Source organism: Gorilla gorilla, chromosome 4 (genome assembly GCF_029281585.2).
Source record: "Gorilla gorilla gorilla isolate KB3781 chromosome 4, NHGRI_mGorGor1-v2.1_pri, whole genome shotgun sequence".
NCBI lineage: Eukaryota > Metazoa > Chordata > Mammalia > Primates > Hominidae > Gorilla > Gorilla gorilla.
Genome location: NC_073228.2, coordinates 45973914 through 45989021, shown reverse-complemented (window position 1 = coordinate 45989021; position 15108 = coordinate 45973914). Strand labels below are relative to the sequence as shown.

The 15108-nt window shown below is 49.1% G+C and overlaps 1 protein-coding gene and 1 pseudogene across 3 annotated transcripts in view; both read right to left on the bottom strand.

Moving 5' to 3' along the window:
• The window catches only part of LOC101151290 (pleckstrin homology domain-containing family M member 1), a 71080-nt gene extending 56564 nt beyond the window's left edge, over positions 1 to 14516 (bottom strand). For 2 of the 3 annotated variants that reach the window (XR_010133598.1, XM_055387810.2), the window contains exons 1-2: positions 6479 to 6563; positions 1945 to 2192 (exon numbers count right to left, since the gene is read on the bottom strand). Coding sequence is in view for 2 of the 3 variants with exons in the window: in XM_055387810.2 (XP_055243785.2) it covers positions 1945 to 2192; positions 6479 to 6523 (293 nt within the window). In the remaining variant the exon portion in view is untranslated. Of the gene's footprint in view, positions 1 to 1944; positions 2193 to 6478; positions 6565 to 14366 lie in introns of those variants that run through there. The other variant, XM_063705775.1, reaches the window with a different exon arrangement.
• LOC115933030 (uncharacterized) lies at positions 3087 to 3133 on the bottom strand (annotated as a pseudogene).
• Positions 14517 to 15108: the final 592 nt, after the last annotated feature.

The following is a 15108-nucleotide window of genomic DNA, read 5'->3' as shown; positions in this document are numbered from 1 at the left end:
TGTGGTGGCTTGCACATGTAGTCCCAGCTACCCAGCTACTCGGGAGGTTGAGGTGGAAGGATAGCTTGAGCCTGGGAAGCAAAGGTCACAGTGAGCGGAGATTGGACCACTGCACTCCAGCCTAGGCAATATATATATATATTTATATATAATAAATATATAAATATAAATTATATATATTTATACATTATATATATATTTTTTGAGATTGGAATTGTGAAAGATAATTTCCATGTTCATTCCAACTACCACGGGGCCCCTGACACATCTGCTCATCCAAGGCAGGCTGTCAGAGCTCCTTAAGTGCAAAGTCCTTGGAGCAATGAAGATGCAGGGTAAAGACATGGTCCCTGCCCTCAGGCACAAGGGACTGATGAAAAAAGGCATAAAGGGTAGGAAATCAACAACCCTGTAAGAGGATTGGGGAGCGCTCTAATTACAGCATGTGGCGGAAAAGTGGGTGGTTTGGTTGCAAGGCCAGGAAAGAGAGGGTCTTAAATATCAAATCAATAAGGCAACACGGGGTAATGGCCCCACACCCAGCTGTGCACCAGAATCCCCTGGGGAACTTGAGCAGGATACAAGTTCTGGGACCCCAACCTAGTGAATCAGTCTCCAGGCTAGCATCTGGGAGCCTGTAGGCTACAGATTTTTGTTTAGAAAAGTGACTTGACCACAGTCATGCAGACTGCAGGGTAGATGTTCTGCATAAGGAGATCAGACCCCAGGTGTACCAAACTCAGTCCCAGAATGCCTCCGTCTGATGTACATGCCCCTCTGAGCTACCACAGTCCCTAGCGCAGGTTTATCTCCTCCATGGGAATGTAGACCGCACTCTACTAGGCTCAGTGAGTAAGCTCCAGGGAGCTTCAGCTCAGTAAATGTTGACCAGATGATGGACTCAAGGAAAGACAGAGTGAGATAAGGGGGACAAATAGAAAGCCAGTGTCACCCAGGAAAGAAGAACGTGAGACAAGGCAGTGGCAATCTGCATGGAAAGGAAGATTAGAGACTGACAAGGCTTCTTTTGGGCTGAAGGTGCCATTTAGTAGTCCTCAGAGGCACAGTGCCAGCTACTTGCTCAAAAGCCCAGACGTTAGGGGCCAAAGAGATAAGTGTCTCAGGGTGAATATTCATATGCTTTTCCTGATTCCACTCTTTAATAAAAATAACCCCATACCTCCTTAAGAGATAACATTAATGGCTGGGCGCGGTGGCTCATGCCTATAATCCCAGCACTTTGGGAGGCGGAGGTAGGCAGATCACAAGGTCAGGAGTTTGAGAGCAGCCTGACCAACATAGCAAAACCCCTCTCTACTAAAAATACAAAAATTAGCTGGGCGTGATGGTGCGCGCCTGTTGTCCCAGTTACTCAGGAGGCTGAGGCAGGAGAATTGCTTGAACCTCGGAGGCAGAGGTGCCAGTGAACTGAGATCGCGCCATTGCACTCCAGCCTGGGTGACAGAGCGAAACTCCGTCCCAGAAAAAAAAAAAAAAAGATTTACAATTCAGATGTTTGAATAATCTAAGGCAGGGTCAGCAAATCTAAGGCAGGGTCAGCCCTTCTGTAAAGGGCCAGATAGTAAATTCTTCAGGCTTTGCAGGCCACACAACCTCTGTTGTAACTATGTAACTCTGCCCCAGTGTGGCAAAAAAGGCTGTTCCTGCTAAAGGTGGCTCACCTGCTTTTTGTGACCAGTCTCAAAGCAGCCACAGGCTCTGGCCTGAGTGCTGAGGGTCTCAAGATCTGCTGGCACACTGGCTGGGAAGCTTGGTCTAGAGATAAGCCTTTCTAGAAGACACTTTCAACCCCTACCTCACCCTCTCTCTATGCTAGAACACAGGGCACCTCTGTTGGCTTCCTGAACAGCTGGGGAGGAAAAGCCAAGTGTCCCATACTCTGCTGCTCCTCCGCAAAGCAAAACCTCTCCAGCTAAATCTCACTTGTGGGTGACAGCTTTCAGGAGGGGCCAGAAGACAGGCTGGGGCAGAGGCTTCTGGTGGGCACTTTTCTTCCTTTTTCCTCCGGCCTCAGCTCGGATGTGCTTGGCGTGCAGGCCATGGATAAATACGGCCTCCAGGGCGCTGCACATGGTGTTGGCATCTCTGTCTTCACTAGTGACCACCGTGTCCAGGGACACGTACTGCTTCTGCAAGGCCTTCACGGATCCCACCAGCTTCTTCTTGATGACCTAGGCAGCACCACACAGAACACAGGCCTTTAGCGGAAAATCCTACGGAGAGTCCCTAGAGTGTAATCCTTTAGCTGGTGCCAAATACATGTGCAACCACATGCACACACATCTATGTGTGTGTCTGTAGATTCCTTCTGCAAAATTAAGCACATTGTTAACTACAGCAAAGAAAGATAAAGCATAGAGAAGAAAAGGAAAATCACACACACTACCCAGAGATAATTACTGTTATTGTTGTTTCATATGTCCTTTAGTGTAGATACTTTTTGTTTTTTAGATCAAACTTAAGTGAACTTAGAGCCATATAATCTTGTGTTTAAATATTGGCCCCATCATAGCTGCAGTGATGGGAGCTTGGGTAAATCCATCTAGGACAAGGGTGGGGCTTCCCACCTTTTTTACATGGACAAGCTTCTGTAGAGAATCAATAAGCCAAGAGGCAAAAACAAACAAACAATAAACACCCACACTGCTTTAGAACAATAAAAACATGAGGAGAACAGGAGCATGGTTTACTTTAAGAAAGATCCTAGGCTGGGCGTGGTGGCTCAAACCTGTAATCCCAGAACTTTGGGAGGTCAGAGGCAGGAGGGCTGCTTGAGTCCAGGAGTTCAAGGCTGCAGTGAGCTGTGATCACACCACTGTACTCCAGCCTGGGCAACATAGCAAGACCTTGTCTCAAAAAAAGAAAGATCCTAGGCCTGGAAGCCAGAGGACTAGGCTCAGTCCTAGCTGTCAGTAACCAGATGGGCCTCCTCAGACATTCCACTTAACCGCTTTGAGCCTCAATTTCCTTATCTGTTAAAGCGGAAATAATACTTTCTGATTTAGAGTACTATGAGGATTCTCCTGAGGACAGGACTACCTTTTTTTTTTCTTTTCTTTTTGGGAAGTGGTTTCTGGTGAAAACCAGAAAACCTACTAGATAAATTCTAAAAAGAGGCTGGGTGTGGTGGCTCACGCCTGTAATCCCAACACTTTGGGAGGCCAAGGCAGGTGGATCACTTGAGGTCAGGAGTTTGAGATCAGCCTGGCAAACATGATGAAACCCTGTCTCTACTAAAAATGCAAAAATTAGCCAGGTGTGGGCCGGGCATGGTGGCTCACGCCTGTAACCCCAGCACTTTGGGAGGCCGAGGTGGGTGGATCACGAGGTCAGAAGATCGAGACCATCCTGGATAACAGGCTGAAACCCCATCTCTACTAAAAATGCAAAAAAATAGCTGAGCGTGGTGGCAGCGCCTGTAGTCCCAGCTACTCGGGAGGCTGAGGCAGGAGAATGGCGTGAACCCGGGACGCGGAGTTTCCAGTGAGCCGAGATCGCACCACTGCACTCCAGCCTGGGCAACAGAGCGAGACTCCGCCTCAAAAAAAAAAAAAAAAAAAAAAGCCAGGTGTGGTGGTGAGTGCCTGTAATCCCAGCTACGTAGGAGGCTGAGGCAGGAGAATCACTTAAACCCGGGAGGCAGAGGTTGTACTGAGCCAAAATCGTGCCACTGCATTCCAGCCTGGGTGGCAGAGTGAGACTCCATCTCAGAAAAACAAAACAAAACAAAACAAAAAACATATATATAAAAGAGCTGAGTGTGGCACTAAGACTAGTGTTTTATTCATCCTTGTGTCAACACTTGGCACTGTGCCTGGCACATAGAAATACTCAATAAATGTTTGTTAAATGAATACACCACAAAATGTACATAGAGTCTTTTGGAAATATAGAGTAAAAATTGAGCATAATTACAAGTATGTGAAAATCACATAAGTGATTGGAAAAGGACTGGAAGGGATTACAGAAAAACTGGTTTGAATTGTTGGGTGATAGGATTATGGCTACATATTTTAATCTTTTATTTTGATTTCAGCCAAAACACTAAATGTTAACATTCTTTGAAAAGTTAAATTTGAAAAAATATAACGGTTTTAATGAGATATAATTCATATACCATAAAATACACCCATTTAAAGTATACACTTCAATTGTTTCTAGTATATTCACACAATTGTGCAACCATCACCACTACCTAATTTTAGAAGATTTTCTGGCCGGGCATGGTGGCTCACGCCTGTAATCCCAGCACTTCGGGAGGCCAAGACGAGTGGATCACCTGAGGTCAGGAGTTCGAGACCAGCCTGGCCAACATGGTGAAACCCCCATCTCTACTAAAAATACAAAAATTAGCCGGGCATGGTGGTGCACGCCCATAATCCCAGCTACTTGGGAGGCAGAGGCATGAGAATCACTTGAACCTGGGAGGTGGAGTTTGTGGTGAGTCAAGATCGTGCCACTGCACTCCAGCCTGGGCAGCAGAGTGAGACTCTGTCTCAAAAAAAAACAAAACAAAAAAACAAAACAAAACAAAAAACAAAAACGATTTTCATCACCCCAAAAAGAAATACTGTATATTAGTGATTGCCAGGGGCTGGGAGAAAGGGGAATATGAAGTGAATGCAGTCACTAATCTATTTTCTGTTTCTGTGGCTTTGCATATTTTGTACATCTCACATGAATAGATATCAATATAGCATATGACCCTTTGAATCTGACTTATTTCACTTAGCATATTTTCCATCATGTTGTAGCATGTATCAGGACTTCATCCCTTTTTATTGCCAGAAAATATTCCGCTGCCTAGATATACCACATTTTATTCATCTATTCATCAGTTAATAGACATTTGGGTTGTTTCTACTCTTTTGCTATTATCAATAATGCTGCTATGAACATCCATGTACAAGTTTTTGAGTGGACTGATATTTCTAGTTCTCTTGGGTATATATCTAAGAGTGGAATTGTACACATAACCCTATGTTTAACTTATCAAGGAACTGCCAAACTGTGTGCCAAAGTGGCTGCACTATTTTACATTCCCACCAGCAATATATGAGTTCCAATCTCTCCACATTTTTGCCAGCACTAGTTATTGCCTTTTTTATTACAGCCATCCTAGGGGGTGTGAAGTAGTATCTCACTGTGGTTTCGATGTGCATTTTCCTGATGTCTAATGATAATGAGCATCTTTATTGGCCATGTGTGTATCTTCTTTGGAGAAGGGTCTATTTAAATCCTTTACCCATTTTATAACTGGATTATTTGTCTTTTTATTGTTGAGTTATAAGTGTTCTTTATACATTCTGGATACTAGACCCTTATCAGATATTTGATTTGCAAATATTTTCTCCCATTCTGTGGGTTGTCTTTTCATTTTCTTGATAGTATCCTTTGAAGCTCAAAAGTTTTTAATCTTGAAATAGTCTAATTTTAAATGTTCTTTTAAAAGCAAGATGTTATTTGTATATTATATTTAAAAAGTACATACATACTTCGTTCAATTGAGCACCTACTAGGTGTTGGGTTAGGGTATACAGGGAGAAATAAGGCATACCCTCAAGAAAGGCATACCCTCATGGAGTCAGTTTGTGCAGCTGTTGTTAGAAGGCTGGGTTGGCCAGGCTTCTGCCCTAGCTCTGGAGGGTCCTGGGGTGGGATTCGGCAGGCACTGGGGGTGGGAGAGTGGGGGTGCAGAGGGGAGGGAAGAGCCTCTGCATGAAACCCAGCTGGGAAACAGGTGGAGCTGGACTCTCCTGTGGCCAGGACGGGGAAAGGCACGTCTCTGAGAGCTACAGTTTCTTTCCAGCAGAGAGTTCTCTGAGCTGGGAAGCAGCAGTGGGGAGGAAAGGAAATCCTGGCTTTTCCCCGAAAGCCATCTCAGGATGCTGCTAAGGGACCAGCCCCAAAGCTACCTGACTTCCTGCCTCTCCAAGAGAACAGAGAGCTCTATCTGGAGTACCCAAGATAGCCCAGGAGGGTGCAAAGGGCTGTCCAAGAAAAGGTCCTAGGGGGCTCCAGTGAACTGCTCACAAATAATTACGTTTAGAATATCCTAGAAAATGGTAAGTGTTCAGATACATGTAAGTTACCAATTTACCTCCATTACTGAAACAACAAACCAGTGCCTGGGAATATCTGTTTCCCACCCATTCAGTGCTTTGAGACTGTGACCAAATCATGGCCTAAGGGCAGAGGGCTGAAGGGCTGAATGGAAATCCTTGGTCTTCAGGTTACTGATCTTAAATTCCCACTGCTTTTCATAAATCTCCATCTTATCACCAATAAGGTGATCTAGAAAAGACAGGGTCTCCTCAGAGCCTGCTTGTGCTGTAACTTTTTCTCAACCTGGTCTCTCTTGCAGGACAGTGCCCATTCATTTCGAAGTGAGCCAAGCCGATGATACAACTGTCCCCTGCAGCCCTTCCCCGCCCTTGATCTTCCCTCACCCACCTACCGGGATGGCAGCCTGGGGGTCCAGTCCATTCTCCACTGAAAGCATCTCCACTCATGCAGCTGCTCCCTCAGAGAATCACATGACACCTGAAGAGACAGATGGCAGCCAGATGAATGGGCAGGGAACTTCCCCCCAGCCAGAGTCCATTCCCAGCAAGCAGCAGGAGGTCAGCCTCTCTTACTCAAACTGCAACCAAAAAGGCCTTTGAAGAACACAAAAGTAAAAACTGATAATAGATTTGAAGGAAAGAAACAAGGAAGGAAAGCCCAGGGGGCTTAGTCGTTGGGAGGCAAGGAGTCCTGGGTGCCAGGGGTGGGTCCACCCCAAGGAGTAGGTGGTAAGGGCGCTTCACATCAAATGCTGCCCAGAAAGCCAAGGCCCTGTAGGATCGAAACCTGTAGGCAGGGAATGACAGGCTGATTCAGATACGGAGCTGCAGGTTCGAGGGGGAGGCTGCAGCTGAAGGTGGCAGGAACCCACTGGGACCAGGAAGCAGGGGCTCACAGGCTCACACATCACATTCAGGGGCTGGGTCCTGCAACACCCTGCCCCCATCCCTCACTCCTGTCCCAGTCCAACATCTGCCAGCTCAGCAGTAAAAAGTACCACTGGAACGGCTTCAAAAGGGGAGGGCTCCCTTGCTACACTTCTGCTCTTCATTTGGGCTTCGAGGGTCTGGCCTGAGCAGCACAGACAGGGACGTGTCTAACTGGGATGACCATGACGTCTCATCGCAGTTTGCCACTAATCAGGTAGGCATGCTCAGACCTCTCAGATGGAGAATGTGTAAAATGCCTGTCACGGGGCCTGATATGTACCTGTACCTGATATGTTGTACCTGGCATCTGTCATCCCAGTGGATGTGGCCACCTAAACCTACAGACCAAGAATGTCATCACCTAAATGAGTATGCAGGAAGAGCTGAAGTCAGTGAGTGGTTAAATCCCTCAGGGCTGCCAGCTTCCTCCTGGGAGTGGGTGGAGTGGGGTGGGGTGGGGTGGGGTGGGTGGGGTGGGGACTTTAGCCTGAGCCTGAGGGGGCTGCTGACTGGCTTGGCCCCACCACAGCAACTTGGACAGACCTGGGCCAGGCAGGCACATTCACACGTAAACAAATCTCTAGCCAACTCCTGGCTGAGCATCAGGGGAACACCGGGAAAGGTGATGTCTGTCTCAGCTCTCAAACAATCACCGCACAAAGAAGTTAACAAAACCAAGAAAAGTTAAATGGGCTCAGTTCTCTTCACATATATTGCCTAATTTATGTTCCTCCTAAGGACCCTAGGAGTGCTGTTTTATTGTCTCCACCTGACAGATAAGGATATGGCAGCTGACCCAGGTCAAGGAAGTTCCTGAGGTCCCAGGGCTGATAAGCGGCCTGACTCCACCACCAGCCCCCAGGAGGAAGCCAACCCCAGCCGTAGGAAAACCCAATTCCTGAGTGAGTGCTGTAAACCAAAAATAAAATTCTAAGCTCCCCAACTGCCTGAATGGGCCCCCTTTGGCCAAAGGGATTTCAAAAAAACTGAAAACTGAGTTCAGGCCATGACAGGAAGTGGGGCGTGGGCCATGCCTCGTCCTAGCCTCTCCCTTTCGGAGCTTAGACACAACTGACCAGCATTAACATTAAAACAGAATCCTAAGACTGACAGAACAGACTCTCAGCAATTAAGATACCAACTCCAACCTGACTGGTCTAACATCACATGGGAGATAATAGGCCCTAAGGAAATCAAAGTATCTTACCCCCAAGTATATTTTTGACATAGTTTGGAATGGCCCTGCAAAGCCATCTCTTGTTGGGAAAATTTATGTCCTGCAGAGATTCCCTTCCCTTTCTAGGCCTTTTCCTGATTTAGAGGAGATTTAACTAAGAGTCTGACACCTTAGAGACATTTACCATCTATTCTCTTGAAGGCTTCATCTATGTTACATGAACCTTGGCTTTCACAACCCACCTTATCTTAACCCCAAGCTTTTCTTCTGCTGACTTTTAACTCTTTAGGCAAAGTTTAACTTTTTCAGCCAATTGCCAATCAGGAAAATCTTTTAATCCACCTTACCCTGTCCCCACCAATGTATACCTTACATATATTAATTTATGTCTTTGCCTGTAACTTCTGCCTGTAACTTGGATAAAAATCAAGCTGTACCCCAATCACCTTGGGCACATGTTCTCAGGACCTCCCAGGACTATGTCACAGGTCATGGCCCTCACATTTGGCTCAGAATAAACCTCTTCGAATATTTAACAGATTTTGGCTTTTTCATCAACAGTGCCATCACCTCAGAGCTAGGATTCCAGGGGTGGTCTGGGAAGACCCTTTTGCTGGGGGCCGGGAACAGGGGGTGCAGGGGAACATTAAGGCCAGTGTGGCAGGAAAGGTTTCCTGGACAGCCCTGGAGCAGCATGAGGTTTGGAAAGCAGACAGGCAGGCTGGCCCTAAATGGTGGAAGGTGCTCTGATTGGATCTCTGGCTTCTGGGGATAGCAGAGGGCAAACAGGACACAGGGAGTCAGGACCCAGAGCCAACCTCCCTAAGTCAGGTCCCTTAGGAGGAAGCAGGCATGTATGGAGGATGGTTCCTGCAGACCCAGTAACAGGCCGGGTGCTGCAGATGGCCAGAAGAGCCCTCAGTCCTGACTACAGCCCCATCTGACTGCCTCACCCTTCACCATAGTCTGCTCCCAGCTACCCAGGGATTCTCAGAGCCCTCCTCCGGAGACCAGTTCCACATTCTGGCCACGGGGTGACAGGAAAAGGGGGTTGTATGCTGCAGTGACTCTGCATCTAGGGTCACTTCCAGAAACAGGCCTCGTCTTGAGGTCAGGCTCCATCAAGGCTACCCTTTTGCAGCTCAGCAGGCCACGTCCAGCTTCTCTGGCTCCGAAACCCTGGGCTCCAATCCCAGTCCACAATTTCCAGTGGCCTGAGGCCCTCAGGCCCACCCTTCTAGAGAGAGCCCGAAGCCCCAAAGTTGCCCTTCCCTTAACCAGCTACAGGGCCGGGACCCTAAGGACTTAGACCCAATAATTTGAATTATAGCCCAGGCCCATTAAGACCTCATTAACTAATTAGCTGAGAGTGATAGAGTATTCACAGAGTATTCACTGGGAGGAGCAGGCCATTGGTAAGTGAGTGCTCTGGCCAAAGTAACAGTATGCTAAGAAAACAAAATAGGCCAGGTGCCGTGGCCCACACCTGTAATCCTAGCACTTTGGGAGGCCGAGGCAGGAGGATCACTTGAGGTCAGGAGTTTGAGACCAGCCTGGCCAACATGGTGAAACCCTGTCTCTAATTAAAAAAAAACAAAAGTTAGCCAGGCATGGTGGCCCATGCCTGTAATACCAGCTACTGGTATTACCAGCTACATACCGGCTGAGGCAGGAGAACCACTTGAACCCAGGAGGCGGAGGTTGCAGTGAGTCGAGATCGTGCCACTGCACTCCAGCTGGGGCAGCAAAGCAAGAATAAATAAATAAATAAATAATTTATGTCTCAAATAAATAAATAAATAATAAACTGAAGCTGGCTGGGCGCGGTGGCTCACGCCTGTAATCCCAGCACTTTGGGAGGCCGAGGCGGGTGGATCACGAGGTCAGGAGATCGAGACCATCCTGGCTAACACGGTGAAACCCCATCTCTACTAAAAATACAAAAAATTAGCCGGGCGGGCACCTGTAATCCCAGCTACTTGGGAGGCTGAGGCAGGAGAATGGCGTGGACCCAGGAGGTGGAGCTTGCAGTGAGCCAAGATCGTGCCACTGCACCCCAGCTTGGGCAACAGAGCGAGACTCCATCTCAAAAAAAAAAAAAATTAATAATAATAAACTGAAGCTAAGAGAGACAGGGCCAGACAAGAGAAGGGTCACTTGGCCTAAAACAGAGTCAGAAATGCCACAAAATGACTGACAAGAGCTCAGAGAAATCCAGCAGAAGAGCCACTTGAAAATTCACAAGACAGGACTGAGTCTCTGGGGTTCCAGCCACAATGCAGGACACCTCTGTTTGTAGGCAGCCATAGCACCCCACCTATCTGTATCTGTTCCATCATGCTCAGGGAGGCAGGGCTCAGATGGTCAGTGACATAAGAACTCATGGCGGGAATCAGAAGGAGGCTTTGTGTCTCTTGACTGTGGGGACAGTACTGCGTCACCCACCCTGGTGGCCCAGATTCTGAATCTACCATCCTATGGAACTGGTTCCACTTTCTGTCCTCAAAACGCTCTTCATTGACACAAAGAACCAAAGTGAAGAGAGGTGTGGCTTCAAGGAGACCTACCTGAAGGGAGTGAGGCAAAGCTGGGCAACAGTACCAAAGGGCTCTTGAACATGACGGGTGAAAGCTTAGCAGGGGAAAGGTGACTGGTGCCATTTAGGAAGCCCCAAACCACACCAAGTCTACTGCCACCCTATGTATTCATTCGCCTTCACATAGCTCTCCAGAGTGCAGAAAGCAAGCTTCTCTGATGTCCCTCTCTAACCTCATTTAATTCTCACAGCAATCCCGTGAGAGAGTGATTATCCCTGTTTTACAGAGGACAAAACTGAGGCTCAGTAGCAATGGGTCTCGGGTAAGGGACAGAACTCTCTGGTTTCTTCATCCCAACTCCTGCATCTTTCCCTGGACCAAAAGGCCTCAGGTCTTTGGCTCAAATTCAGACAAACTATTACTTCTTCTTTAGAGGTACTCGGAAGCTCCATTTCATCACAGAAGGTCTGAAACCAACAAGAAACAGTTCTGCCAATCAGGTTTATAGCCCCAACCAGCTGAGACCAGGTCCTACCAATGCTCCTAAAGTCTCAGAGCTATACTTTCTTAAATGTTCCAACATAGTTAGGAAGGAACAGTTCCGGTTGGTTTCCTGCATTATACTGCCTGGCCTTCTCTATATGTCCAATTTCACTTCCTCCAGAGATCAAGGAAGCAAAAAAAGAGAATGACTTGGATGAGACTTACGTTAAAAGAAGAAAGGGATAACCTGGTTTCACCACTCTCAAAACACTCCACCATCAGTGAACAGCAACCTCTTCTCTTGAGGGACTCCTCAGCCACTCCCCACGGCCTTCTCTCCACTGCCCGAATTGTGTAACTGGCTGTTCAGAGCCACAGCCTGGCTTTAAGCCATCCAACTGCTGTACCAATTGATGAGTCATGTTTTTTCAATTGGAAAAGAATGACAAAGTTACCCTCTGATTCAGAAAGGCAGCTGATCTTTCAGGCATGTGAGTGCTGACTGAGGAAACCGCACCTCTGTCCACCTGAGGAAAGCTGGATTTCTGTGATGGGTGGGGTGGTGGGGGTTGGAGCTTTGAAGCAATTAAATACCAGATGAAGGGTGAGAAACTTCTAGATTGTGATTCCCAGACTCAGGGCTAGTGGATGAGGGCAGAATTGTGGAGTCAGTGAACACTAGCTATCTTTCTTTCCTCCCTCCTTCCTTCCATCCAGTATCACCCAGCTTCCCTGTATTCTTGTCCCATATCCCAGAGGATTCTAACAAGGACTAAACTCTGAATGAATGAAAACAGGACCGTTGCCTGACCCATTCACCATTGTATTTCTAGTACCTGGAACAGCGTTTGGCACACACTGGTGCTCAAAAAATAAGCTGTTGAATGAATTGATTAATAAAATAAAAACAAGGCACGGGGCAAGTACCTCCACTTCACACACTGTGGGAAGTTGGGGTATACAACTCTTAAGTGCTGGGGTAACTGTGGAGCTCCTGTCATTAAGCCAAGCTGCCAGTAAGGCTGAAAACAACTTAAATATACTGCATATTAATGGGAGGACATTGAAGGTAAACAGCATTCACTTTTCAAAGGAATACGACTATAAGTGGCAAGCAGAGACAATGTTCTTTGGGGCCCTTTAAAACTGCAATCAGCCGGGCGTGGCGGCTCACGCCTGTAATCCCAGCACTTTGGGAGGCCGAGGTGGGTGGATCATCTGAGGTGGGGAGTTGGAGACCAGCCTGATCAACACAGAGAAAACCCCATCTCTACTAAAAATACAAAACTAGCTGGGCATGGTGGTGTATGCCTGTAATCCCAGCTACTCGGGAGGCTGAGGCAGGAGAATCGCTTGAACCTGGGAGGCAGAGGTTGCGGTGAGCCGAGATCATGCCACTGCACTCCAGGCTGGGGAACAAGAGTAAACTCCGTCGAAAAAAAGAAAGAAAGAAAGAAAAAAGCTGCAATCAAATGGCCCACCCATCTGATGCTGGGTCCTCAGGATTCAGAGAAAATGTGTACCAAAAAGCCCCCAGGAAACTATAAATGCTGAGCATGGGACTTGGGTGCCTCTGGAATGTCCTTCTGCCTCAGCTACTCTGAGATAACATGGTTCCCTGTGTTCATGAAACCCAGATGGCCAAAAGTCAATGATCCAGCACTTATAAGAAAAGAAAGCGATTCAAGAGTCTCTGTACCCACCTAGGCCTCAGCCTCCCCAGGACCTACTCACCTATACTCTTCACAACAGGTAACGTTGCCTCTGGCACCCATCATATCCCCTGAATTCAGCATCAGGACTGATCTGCCATCAGCTCTGGCAGGGAGAGGCCCTTACAAGTGCCAAGAAAAGGAACACGAACAATATTCTGTGACCACAGCCAACACCACACAGAACTTCCCAGAAGCTCTCCAGGGCGAGAACACCAACCAGAAGGAAGTGACAGCTTCCATCATTCTGTGCTAAGTGAGCTGAGTGAGTGGCCATCTTTCACCTTCCAGATATTTGAATGGTACCTACCATTCCAGCAGCCAGCACAAGTCATTTAATATGAATGCCAGAAACACAATCCCTGAGGACAGGTGCAGGAGACCAGATGCCAGGAAAAACCCCGGCCCCACCCAAGAGTTGGGGAGAGCCCACTGCTCCTCCACCCTTATTTACCACCTGAGCCCCTGCACCAGCCAATCATGCTGCTCAGTCTGTAACTGCGGGTCTGAGTGAGCACCTACATTTGGCTGTTGAGGGGCAGCTGGTGGAGTTGGCAGGCGACTCTGCACTAAGTTCTCAGGTTGAATGGGAGTTGGGTCGAGGGAAGCAACGGACGCAGAGTCGGGGTGAAGAGTTGCGGTGGGTCAGCGGGGGTGAAAGGACACGGAGATGTCATTTTTAACAAGATTGGGTGAGGGTGGTAGGAAAGGAGGCAGCAAGAGTTCGGGACAGTTTGGCAAAGACTTAGGGATGGGCTGTCCTCAGTACGGCAGGAGACGCAAAGGAAGGTATACAGTGGGCTAGGAGACTAAGGACGAGAAGACACAGTTAAGACTTGGAATAAGGCTGAGATCGGAGTTATCCAGAAGAAAGCGGTGAGCTCAACAGGGCACCTACTTTGGGGGTGGGTCTTAGGTGAGAAGGCGGAGGTAGAACGTTTGGGATGAGCAGATCTTGGGGAGCGGGACAGGGGATGCGGGTGACTGGGATAAGAAAGCTGAGCCAGAAAAGGGGAAACCTGAATGGTGGGTCTCGGGGAGGTGAGCGCGGAGCATCGGGATTACCAGAGGGGTGGGGAGAGAGGATGAGGTGTGTCAGGGCGGGGCGAAGGGACGTGGCCGAGATCGGGGTTGGAACTGGGGTAAAGTGGGGTCACGAGTGAAGCTGCATTTAAGCAAGACCGCTGGTGAGGGGATGCGGCCGCGGGCTGGGGGCTGGACAGATGGAGGGGACGGGGCCACAGCGGCGGTGCAGGGGGAAGGCTGGGTCGGAGCGGGGCGGGCGCGGGCTGGACAGGGCTGAGGGCTCTGAAGCCGGGCAGTCTCAGGGTAACCAGGGGCTGGGAATCGCGGAGGGAGCGGGAGGCCCACCGCCCGTTCGCGCCTCGGCCCTCCCACCCCTCCGCCGCCCTCCTCGCATCTTGACCCCCTCCTAACTCACCAAGCTGAGCGAGGAGCGAGGCGAGTGGCGATCCCGGCCGCGGCAGCCCCTCAGCCTCCGAGCCGACGATGCGGTCTCTCGGCCACTGACAACAGGAAGCGGCGCCCCGGCCCCTGACGCCATCACGTTGGCTCGGCGCTCCGGCCCTGCCCCCGGCCCGCGGTGCCAATCGCGCAGCCCGAAGGAGCCTTGGGGCGGGGCCAGCTGCTCCCGGAAGTCCCTGGGAGCTGAGCCCCGGGGCAGATGCGAGGTCTGGGAGGCTGGGGAACTGGGGGCGCCTGCAGGGCGCAGAGAGGCGAAGGCACCGGTGTCAGGGAGAACGCATCCCTTACCGCCCGCCTCCCGCAGGTCTGCGTCAAACTAGATCCTGGCTTCTGGGTTCCTGACCTCGTTTGGCCTCAGAACCATCTGTGCAACATTGGGGCTGTCACTTCGCCTCCCTCAGCTGAAGAGTTCCCCCTTGTGAGTGGGACTAATAACGCCTGCCCTATCTTTGCCTCTCCGAGGGCAGCAGTGCAGCCCGTGGGGCGGAGCCCGGGCCCAAATTGGAGCCTCCGCGTTGCGCTTTCAGGATAAACACAGCTGTTTTGACCACACTTTATCCCAAGGGAACGCCTTGAGGTCCCCTTGGGCACTCTCCCGTGTGTAACTCGCCCATTAGCACCGCCTGGCTTGAAGCTTAGGGGTCTGGTTATTCTCTTCTAGCCCGTGTAGAGGATTTCTTTCTTCCTTTCTGTTTTTT